This window comes from Capronia coronata (assembly GCF_000585585.1).
Source record: "Capronia coronata CBS 617.96 chromosome Unknown acBCG-supercont1.1, whole genome shotgun sequence".
Lineage (NCBI taxonomy): Eukaryota > Fungi > Ascomycota > Eurotiomycetes > Chaetothyriales > Herpotrichiellaceae > Capronia > Capronia coronata.
Window position 1 is genome coordinate 1,932,817 of NW_006912893.1, and position 11,087 is coordinate 1,943,903.

At 52.3% G+C, this 11,087-nt stretch overlaps 3 protein-coding genes across 3 annotated transcripts; 1 reads left to right on the forward strand and 2 right to left on the reverse strand.

Moving 5' to 3' along the window:
- Positions 1 to 956: 956 nt before the first annotated feature.
- On the reverse strand, positions 957 to 2,288 carry A1O1_00681 (uncharacterized protein; the record flags this gene model as incomplete). The annotated part of the gene is made up of 3 exons (XM_007721598.1): positions 957 to 1,520; positions 1,586 to 1,841; positions 1,909 to 2,288. The coding sequence occupies 3 exons, from the start codon at positions 2,286 to 2,288 to the stop codon at positions 957 to 959; spliced, it is 1,200 nt and encodes a 399-aa protein (XP_007719788.1).
- Positions 2,289 to 4,375: 2,087 nt separating this feature from the next.
- Positions 4,376 to 5,639, forward strand: A1O1_00682 (uncharacterized protein; the record flags this gene model as incomplete). The annotated part of the gene is made up of 2 exons (XM_007721599.1): positions 4,376 to 4,727; positions 4,873 to 5,639. 2 exons carry the CDS (start codon positions 4,376 to 4,378, stop codon positions 5,637 to 5,639), a joined length of 1,119 nt encoding a protein of 372 aa, XP_007719789.1.
- Positions 5,640 to 6,791: 1,152 nt separating this feature from the next.
- Positions 6,792 to 8,983, reverse strand: A1O1_00683 (uncharacterized protein; the record flags this gene model as incomplete). The annotated part of the gene is made up of 2 exons (XM_007721600.1): positions 6,792 to 8,762; positions 8,822 to 8,983. 2 exons carry the CDS (start codon positions 8,981 to 8,983, stop codon positions 6,792 to 6,794), a joined length of 2,133 nt encoding a protein of 710 aa, XP_007719790.1.
- Between the last annotated feature and the right edge of the window lie 2,104 nt (positions 8,984 to 11,087).

Genomic DNA, 11,087 nt, shown 5'->3' on the forward strand with positions numbered 1-11,087 from the left:
CCGGCTTTTCCCATCGGGCCTGGTCAATCTCGCTAAGATCCCCTTTCTGTGGCACTTTGTTTTCGAAGATGGGTGGGAGAAAATATGTACGTACCGTGCTGGGCCCCAAGCTGGCACTTATTGGCCCTTCACCTCGTCAAAACCCCGTTGTTATTGGGCCTCAAGGGGCTTGGGGAGCCTGTTCTTCAGCCGTGAGCGTTCAATCAAGCGAGGGCCTCTATTAGTGCATTGGTGAGACATGGGAGGGAACCACAAGCCAGTGAAGACCCTAGGCCACTCACATCCCTACCCCTGTCAATCTGCCGGGCTTCAATCTTAAAAATTGACTCAAAGGGGGTTGCATGAAAGGAGGCAGTTGGTGTTTACTCTCCAAGATATTTACTCACATGTACCATCACCGTCCCATGCCATGACATTTAAAGTACCAGGGTGGTCCAGGTCATGTCAATGTGTCAAAACTTTCCAGCTTTCAACGATACCTCGTGTCGGGAAGACATATGGCCAAGAAAATAGTCGGGCATCATGGACCTGATGGCATTTGGTTGCGATGAGAATGAATGAATGAGTGATTGAATGAATGCCATGTCTTCGCTCCATCGGCTCGTCTGGCAATCGATGTACTTCTGTTAGATGCTGCAAGAATGTCAAGACAGCTTTGGTCAAAATGATCGTTGCGAGAGCCACTTGACCATGACTCCTTCCATGTCTGATATCAGAATTCATCTCTATTCGGAGACATTGGTCATTGATCGTTCCTTCACCTAGGACACGGAAGAAGCAAGGCACGTAGGTGCTCAGGGCTGATATCTTTGTTGCGGCACTGGAAGGCTTTGCAAATGCCAATGACCGTGGATGATAGCTTGAGCAGAGGATATCAATATATATCCAAACAAGAATACTTCTACAAGTCATCACTCGTTACCGTCGACCCTGTCCCGAGTCAAAGTCAAACCATTTTACTTGTCACCATCCGCTTTCTTTGCTGCCTCTTTGGTCTTTGCTTCGTCGGGCTTTGTGGCCTCCTCTTCCTTCCTTTTAGCCTCATCTGCTTTTTTCGACTCTTCCTCCTTCTTTTTCAGGTCTTCAGCCTTCCGGACGTCGTCCTGTTTCTTCTTTGATTCCTCCTCCTTTTTGTGCGCATCGGCCTCCTTCTGTTTAGCCTTTTCCTGCGCTTTCTTGTCTTCGTTCTTGATCATGTCGTCCACCCGTTTTCTCTCCTTAGGGGCCTCCTTTTTCCAGAAATCTCGGATCTCTTGCTCGTATGTCGTCTCGTCCAGGTTCAGCTCCCATTGCGGGAGGTGTTGTTCAGCGATATCCATCCACGGCGCCATCCGTTGCGCCCGCAGGGACTTGTGGCCTGCATGGTGGACGAGAAGATCGCCTTCTTTGATGGAATTGGCTCTAACTTTGGTCTGGGGCGCCAGAGGATCGGCGAAAAGCCCGTTGGTCTCGCCTCGGTATCCCGCATAGGCATTGAACCACCTCTGCGGGACATGCATCGTGTTGTTGCGGAAGCGTTCCTGTTGAGAGAGAGAGAGCCTTGTCAACACGGAGATCTTCGACTGTATACAATCGATGAACTCACCTTTTTGAGCCACATTCCCATCGCCGACTGATCGCCAAACTCCAGGTCAATCTCCGGATCAAAGATCTCGGTCCCCAGACACGCCGTCATAAGCCACACTGACCACTCGTGCACTCGCAAAAAGAAGACGCCGTTGTTGAGCCCTCGGTGGTCATTGGTCACCAGGGCGTGGACATGGCTCCAGCCATCGTCCGGCGGGAGGAAGATCTCCAGTGGGATTTTGGGGTTCATCAGAACAGTATCGCCGTCGAACCAGCTGTCCAGATAACAGTATTATTAGCGATCCGCGTCCCACAAGCGCCGTACAGAAGGTGCACACTCACACCAGCCATTTCAACCGCTTTTCCTCTGGCAGCGCAAGCTCTGCAAGCAGTTGATCCAGGATGTATGCCGGCTTCGACCAATACCCTGGCAGCGTCTTCTCTCTCAGCACGTACATGCTATATCCGAAATTCTTGTTATGCGGCAGATGGCCTGCCAACGCTCGTTCGTAAAGAGGATTGGGTTCGCCATAAAGCATGGAAAGCTTTCCGATGCTGGACCGCACGGGACCCGACCTGCTTTGGCCATCCACGGCCTCTGTGCTGTGCTGTCCTAATCGCCCGACGAAGTCTGTGATCACGGTGCTCATAAACAGCAGGGTTGTGACGATGCTGATGATTTTGATGTTCGTTTTGCCTACGAGGCTGCCGAGGGTGATCATTTTGTGTCAACGTCGGTGCGAGGTCATTAATTCATATATGTCTATCGATTGTGCGAAGTGCGAGGTGTTCGCGTCCGGTACACCGCAGGAGGAATCTCGAATTCTCGTCTCGTCATAGGAGTATGTTTAGTCGTCAGAGGTTGAGAGTCGTCATGGTGAGTCAAGTGTATACAGGGGATTCGACCTTCCGATCCTCGTCCAAAGACTGTGACAATGTCGTCGTCGCGCGAAGAACTGCACGCTGGTGAGAACGGAAGAGAAGCATTATTACAGGGGATCTACTAGAGGCTGGGTACGTATGCGTTTCCAGGGTCCTCGTGGTTGAGCTCGAGCCTCAAAGGAGAGAGTGCGTGGGCATGAGAGGCCGGAAGAGAGGTGGATCGGTTCCCGACGTCAAGGACGTAAAGGAACGAACAAGGTAGAAAGTTGACTGGTCACTCGCTATACTCTCTTTCGCGTAGTCCACGAGAAATAACGTGTTACCACAGGACTATGGCACAGTTGGCTGGTAAAGAACTAACAAAAACTGATAATCATGGCTGGCTGGCCGTGCAGTGTTCACTGTTTCAGGAGTCAGAGGCAAATGATGAGAACGACTAACCAGTGGCAGGACAGCCTTGGGGGCGTCGACTGCCTCCCTGGCGCCTCCCACGCCTGTCAGACGAGGCTGTCAATTCCATAAGCGGTTAGCGTTATGGGAACTGACCCATTTTCGACATCCACAATGGAGAATCGTGTCTCCGTGCTCGAGACTCCGCAAGATCCTGCCGAAAGAAGGATCCATATCTGGATTTGGCCACAATGGCATGCGAGTCGTTCTCTACTTCGTGTCTCTCTCTATGCGGCTTCGATTTCTTGTTTTTCAGTCCGATCACTCTTTGCACCTCTATAGGGAGTCTGCCTCATTTTCGCTCCAGCCGTCGAACCAAGTCCTCGACATTGCAAAAACTATAACCCCTTTTCCTACTTCTGTACAGAGAGCCCGCGCGCACGGACAAGACTGACAGGCTTTTTGACAGGTCCACTACTCAATAATGCTATGCAACGGGTGGCACCAAGGCCACCCTTTTTCCTGACAGACAGTCATCACGATAAGAGAGAGCGCTGGAAGTCCTCGCCTGTTTGCGTGGTGGATACCCTCCCACCCCCTTCGGCGTGTGGTAAGGTCTGAGACGTTAAAGTCCCTTCGATACACGATGTACAGAATACTACGTACTGGCCATTCGAGAGTCGAGACCGCGTCTTCGTGCCCCGCGTTAGCCTTACGGGACTAAGCACCGCGGAGGAAACCCAGGATACGAGATACTTACCTTACCTGGGAGTCAGGTATCTAGATGTACAGAGGACCGCCAAGTACCTTTTGACTACTCTACTGCAGGCGTGTCTCCGCTGTCCAACGTCCCGTGTGAACGGGACTTTTTGACCTGTCATCAACGGTGTACAGCGGTGCTGTGTGGCGCTGTGCGACTTACGATATCACCTGCCCCTGAAGCCTGGACTTTTGCAGGGAAGGCTGTTATTGTTTATTCCGTACTGTCTTGTCTGGCCTGGGTCTTTCTTGCGACAATCTTGTTTGTGCTGTGCCAAGGTCGCGCGAGAGAGTTGTGTACTTTTGCCAGCTTGCTGCCGTCTGCAGTCTGCCTCCTTGGTTGATCGTAGTCCCCGTCTTTGCGAAGAACGAACATCAAGGCCAGGGTCGTCGCTTCGGTCGCAGACACTTGGACAAACATTAGCAGTCCGAGTGGCGGCTACCAGACAATTGGGGGACACAGACAGAGAGAGACACGACCTGCGCCATCCTGTGGTTTATCCTCCAAGAGTGTCTGGCTGGACTGGCTGGCGCCCTTATTTGGCATTATTGTTACCACAGCCTCGTCCGCTTTTTTACACACATACCAGGCCTTCGAGACAAATATCTTGCAACCGACAACCGGGGCCAGATCCTTCCAGCCTTGTCATCCACGATTGGGTTTTACATACCATCCTCGGGGGATTGGCTTTCGTCGTTGTGTACCACAACATAGTCTTTGTCTGTCCACCGATATCAGGCTTCTGTCAAACTCACACTCCTCACACCTCAATTCACAATGCCCTCCAAGGGCCACATCACTCGCTACTGGGCAGCAACCATCATCGTCATATGCATTCTCTACTGGTCACTCCACACGTCCAGGGTCGACGTGTGGTCACACCTGCCGACGAGCAAAACATCACATTCCAATGTCGAGGCTTCACGACCGCGCATTGGGATGGACGAAGCCGACGAAAGCCAACACCTGGCAGTGGCGCTCGAGTCGGCATTTGTGCCTCCGAAGGAGTATCCGTCCCGCTTCCCCAGGATCGTGTGGCAGACGGCCAGCGAACAGGGCCGGGAGCAGTACGCCGACAAGGCTGAGACGTGGAAGAAAGTCCAAGGGTTCCAATATAATTTCTTGAATGGTGAGTCGACCACGATGCTGCAAGGCACACAACACCTGGGTGTATACCAACCTTTGCGCTTCACCATTAGCCAACCATCTATCCCATTCAATCACTCTTGACACTATCCAATAGAGGAACAAAGCTAATTTTACCTCCTCTCCAGACGACGAAGCCACCGAATTTGTCCATGACAGCTTCGCCTCGCGCCAGGCAATCGTCAATTTCTGGGACGAACTCAGTGTGCCTGTGATCAAAGCCGATCTGCTCCGTTATCTGATCATGCTCGCCGCCGGCGGCGTCTACAGCGACATCGACACGTCCATGCTGGTCCACCCGGACCGCTGGATCCCGATCGACCTGGGCGCCAGCACGGTCAACGCGATCGTCGGGATCGAATACGACGACCACACATACCCGATGTTCGTGCGGCCCATCGGCCTGTGCCAGTGGACGTTGATGTCGAAGCCGGGCCACCCGATTTTCGAGCTGGCCGTGCAGCGCGTCATCGGCACTCTGCAGTACATCGCGCGACGGAAACGGGTGACCCTGGCCGAACTGACGCTGGACAAGATGGAGGTGCTGGAGGCCACGGGACCCGGCATGATCACGGATGTGGTCATGCACGTCTTGCAGGAACAAGGGCAGAATGTCACCTGGGAGACGCTCCACGAGCAGAAGCAGCCCAAGTTGTTTGGGGATGTCTTGATCCTGCCCATCAATGGATTCGCCGGTAGTCAGAAACACAGTCATGCTGGCGATCCCGCGTATGGGGAGAAATATGTCCAGCATCATTTCGGGAGGAGTTGGTATGCCCCTGATCGGGCCGCTACGGAGGAGGCCGAAAGGAAGGCTGCTGCTGAGAAGGAGAAGGCGAAGGAACAGGAAAAAGAAAAGGAGAAGGAGAAGAAAGAGGGAGAGAAAGGTTCTTGACTTGGGCACAAGGCTAGGCTAGTTGGCAAGCATCATGAGACTCGGGACTCTTTGATCGCTTCGACGCTTACAGCAGTGCCCTCAGTGCATGTTTGGACACGAAGCACCAAAGGTCGACAAAACACCTGTTCTGACCTCTCTCGCAAGCTGATACAACGCTGTCAGAAAACGTTCTGGAGAGAGGCCGCACTGTCACGGTTGTGTCCGACCATTGTGCCTCTTCGACATGGTTGTACCTCAACCCAACCTGTCCATAGCGGCTGGCATACCGACCCCTTTCCCAGGCTGAGAGGTCCAGGTGTCTCTCGCTCGTCTGGCATATGGTCGGACCAGTCCAGCCATTGTGGTATTCGAATTCGGGTTGTCTGGACTGGTCCCATGCCAGTGCAGCAATGGGTTCAAACCGGCCTGAGAGTCAGGATTCAGCCTGATCACGTACACTTTGAGAGCCAGTCACTTCGAGTGACTCCCTCGAATGCCAGGACAGTCCTGAGCGACACTGAGGAGCAACTTTGCATGTATTGCAGATTGGGTTTTCCAAAGTGATTACCTGTGTCTATATGTTTGTATTATGCGTTTTGAGCAGGCAAGCAACAAATCCATCAAATAGTGCACAGTCGATCTAAATCAATTCACAGTGCTGTTCGTGTACTAGTATTTTAATCACAGCCTTGAGTCTGTACGAGCAAGGCTCCCGAAAGAGTAGGATATTAGTCACTTAGCACTCGTGGAATAAATGGTCTATTCGTCTTCTCACCCTGCGATTGATGTTACCATAAAGGGTCCCTGATCTCGATCAAATAGGATAGATCATAGGCATGTCTCTTCTCAGAGTCATATACATTCATATTCATGTCACTGGCCATCTCAAAATAAGTGAATAGACTCTGGTATATAGTCAAAATGCTCAACGCTTGAGAGAAAAAAAAGACCACCCGCTGGGTCTGTCTCAACCCGATTGCATCCATCCGTCTATGCATCTATCTGTCGTCACACATCAAGTCCATCCGGCCTTCCCGTGGTAGTCGTGTGTGAAGTCGTTACACGCTCGTGAGGTTCGGTGTCCCCATGCGTCCAATCAGTCGGATCGTCGAGGCGAACCAGCAAAATAGAAACAGAATATCACAGCTGTGACCTTGCTGAAGGCGCTTTTCATGCCGCTGGCGTTTTATCGGTGACATGCTGCGCTTTATCGTCGGGCTCCTTTTTCGGATCTTCCTCGACCTTTTTGTTGTCCTCGGCCTTCTTCTTTTCTTGAGCAACCTTTTCCTCAAGCGCCTTCTGCTCCTGTACCTTCTTAGCATCGGCTTTCTTTTTATCTTCATCAGCATGTTGGGCAGCCTTTTTATTCTCTTCTTCGGTCTTCTTCTTGTCGTCCTCGGCCTTCTTCTTCTCTTCTTCGGCCATTTTCTTGTCGTCTTCAGCCTTTTTATTCTCCTCTTCAGCCTTCTTCTTCTCCTCCTCGGCCTTTTTCTTCTCCTGCTCGGCTTTTATTCTTTGCAGCTCTTTCTCTTTCTCCTGGGCTTGCTTGACTGAATCCACACGAGCATTGACATATCTCAGAGCAGATTCTTCCAGGCACGCGCGGACATCCCACCCAACGGCATTTGCTCGTTCGTAAGGTGCGAAGGGTTCAAGGAGCGGCGAATATTCGCTGTCTCCGACATCACTGACAGCAGGGAATCCATCAATGGTGTCCACCTTCTTTTGTTCGAAATAAGTGGCAAGGGACGGCAAACCGCGTAAGAGGTCCCAAATGCCGGCCACCATCAATACTTGGACGGTGGCATCATCAACTGATAGACTCAAAGTCATGACATCCATTGGCTTGCCGTTAGAGTCTCGCCCATTGAGATCCCACCGAGCAATACTGTTGGTGATCATAATCCGACCTTTACCGCAAGGGTCGGCCAGAGCAGCGGCGTCCATGACGATGCCCTCACTGAAGTCCAAGGCTTCAGACGCATATGTCAGATAGAAGTGGGTAGTATTGGTGACCAGCACGGCCAACTCTGGTCGATAGACGGCCTGCCTACAGCCGCCAGCCTTTTCGACATGTGTCCTGGGAAAGGAAACAAAGGCTTGGACGTTTGGTGAGCCGAATGGAGAATCCCTCTTCAGCTTGGAGAGCGGAATAGGCACGAGCTGTGTCCCACCGCGGAGGCTGCCGTCATGATCGTCATGTTGGCTGGAGAGTGCTGGTAGGACGGCCTGTTCAAAGACCACATCGCACATGCCCGTCGAGAGATGGCATTTCAGAACGGTCAACGGCTCGAATCGCCAGATGAAATGAATGTATGTGCTTGGCTGGCGTTGCAACGTCGCGTTGGACGCTCCTTCCAGCTCCCTCACGAAGAAGGGCGCCCAGTTCTTTTCTTTCTTCGGCCGTTCAGTTCCTCGCACGGTGAGGATGCGGGACTGTTCTGAGAATGGGCGGAAAACCCACATGGCTCGCTTCCAGTCGGAGTGACTTGTGATCATGTTGAACACAACCACTGGTTCGGCGTCGTCGACGCCCTCTTCTATGATGATCCGTGCATCTTCAGGACCGTAAAGCGCCCCACCGAGCTTGAATTCGGTATCCGTGTCAAACACTTTGGGAAAGGTGATTTCTTGGTCTTTCCATTTCAGCTTGTATCGATCGAGGTGTATCCAGGATTCGCTGTAAATTTGTCCTCTCAGAAAGCTGATACGACACCGGTCTTTGCGGCCACCCGGGTGGAATATGATCCTCGACACGCACAGATGGACGTTGTGATCAGGCATCCAGATGCAAGCTGTGGCGAGGCGATCCCAGGAAGAATCCAACATCTTGTCCAAGGTAAACGGGCCATCGCCCAGTTTGGCTATGGCGGGCACATAGTCGATCATGGGGTGCGAATCCAACTCCCCGGCAATCTCAAGGAAGTTGTCGTGTAGGAAGAAAGAATCTTGCACCCCGATCTGGGCCGAATGCGCCAATGAAGGACATGACAGGTTCCGCCCAAGATATTCCCCTCCTGGTATCCCAGTATTGTCATATCCATCGATCCATAGAGGCTTGAACAGGCCCCGTCCCTCGTAGTTCTTACCACCTTCGGGCTCGAGGTGAGGCGATAAATCGACTCTGGAGGATATTAATGGCTGTAAATCGTCAATACCCAGTATATTCTCGAGCCAGAGAGTCGGGAGCAATAACTTACATCGTGCTCGCGCAGATAATAACTATGATGAAACAATAGAGACAGAACCAAAAGCGATGTGCATGCGATCAATATCCGCCTCGTCAAGAAAGGCCGCATCTTGTTACTGAGGATCTGATTCACCGACAGAGGACCCTTTTCCGATATATGTGCGAAGGGCATGTTGACGTTCTCGTCATTCACTGAATTCATGACAGCACGCCAGGGTTGAGAAGTGACGACGAGGGAAGGAGGAAGGCATCGAGAACACGATTCATGTGAGGACTCGCCCTGTCTGGACGTTCATGTACTTCACCAGGTTAAGCAGAATTGGGGATATCGCCTGTAGTCATGGCTGAAGGAGCGCCCGGTGCGCTGTCAAAGCATTGACGCTGGTCCGTGACATTCGACGCAGACGTCGCGTCCGCCGAACAAACTTGGGCCTCGAAAAGCTTACCATGACCGGCGTCGTGTCAGTCCGCCACATCGAACATCGGCTCAGAGATGGGGTCGACAGGTATGGAGCCCTGATTGAATGCTGGACTTACCTTTGCATCGCAATAATATCCCCAACCGGCGTTGCAACCAGGGAGTCAGTTCGTCAGGTAAATCAATTCATCGGAAGATGGGTCTGGCCCACCTGATAACGGGGCGGGTAAGGAGGAGAAGTACGGACCCCCATAGATTGGCCTCTCTACACGAAGTACAGAGTACTTACCTCTGTAACTCATCAGGAGCTTGAAGCTTGATTGAATAGCCCTCCCCGACCAGTCTCGTGGCTTCCTATGGGAAGATCGATTGGTAGACTGGGCCGAGAGAAGAACAGGACGTTGTTGGTGGACCGACGAGCAGAAGAGTGACTGGTTTTGCTATAGTTTCGACATCTGTCACGCATTGTCCCCCTGGGCGACGCGTCGTTCGGCAAAATCATCGGGGATCCTTGCCGAGTATACCGTGGTAGATCCGTGATGGCGCAGATCTGGCATTCAACCTTGGTGAGGTACAGTACTGAGTCCCTCAGTACACTGTAGTACGAAAGACTTGAGGCGCGATCAGATCCGCAAGGTCCTTAGGTCCTTACTGTGGCAGGATCCATCATGGCGGACCTTAAAGTCTACTGACATTTGACGTTTCCTCCTGTTTCTGCTTGTTGCCACAATTAAGAGCCCCGTCCTTTCAGACCCTGTCTCGTTCGAGAGTTGACAAGGCTCATGAGGAGGGGAGGGCGCGGCGTTCAGTCGGACAGAGGCATACTGAGAAGAGATCGAGGCGACAAACATTCCCTTCTGGTGCTTTAGTTGATGCAGAACATGGCTGCTGATGCTGATGCTGATGGTGTTGATGATGCAGGAAGGAAATGCATGCTTGGCGACTACCGTAGGCAAGGTAGGTAATCAATTGGAGGCTGGCTGAGACCTAAGCTCCTGGCCACCTGCTTAGGGCCTAGGCCTGAAGCCCCTGAACCGTGCTGCTCACACCATAAACTTTATGGGCGGCTGAGGGGTTATGGGGGCCCCTAGTCCTGATTGTTAGGCTTGCCGTGACGGCTGGGGAGGCTAAGGAGGCCTAGTTGGAGCCCCGTACCTGTCGAAAACTCCGCTTATCGGTCGGCACATTTGCGTGGGCAAGCTTTTCTGTCACCCCCTAGACGAGCAGATTCAAAATGCCATCTACTCGCAAGAGTCGACATCACCGCACAAGGCAGGCAAGTTGATGCTCAAATCTGAGATGATGGGTTTCCCATGCCGTGGACATACCCAGCAATGGCTGTCCATGTCGTCCGAGCTCAATCTTTTTCCTGCCTTTCATTTTGAGAGTGACGCCCTGCTCTGTCGTGTCAAGCTTCATGCATCTAACCTCACGTCACAGACATACGGTCAAAGGAGCCTCTCTAGATGTTTGTTTCTCAGGCGATCCATTTGGACCGGGAAGTCCTCCCAGACCACCCTCGCTAGCAAATCTGAGTACACGAGGAGGATCTTGTCAAGGGAATCAAGCTCACCAAGCTCCACGAATGAAATACTCGGGGTGCCCGTCGATGTTACCGTACCTACGGATGTGTGAGCTTATGGCTCAAGCGTATCGGTCTCCGCCGTGTTGACAATGGCTGCATCAGCCTTGTTCGGGTCTCGAGCATGAGACTCGCATGGCTGTCACCATGTCACCATATCCTCGGTGAATTTTTGTCGTTGGATGTTCTGAGGTAAGAGTCTGGTTCGTGCGTGAAGGTGATTGTTGGACAGTATCTTAGAAGTCATTCGGGTCCATCAAAGCGGGCAGTTGGGGG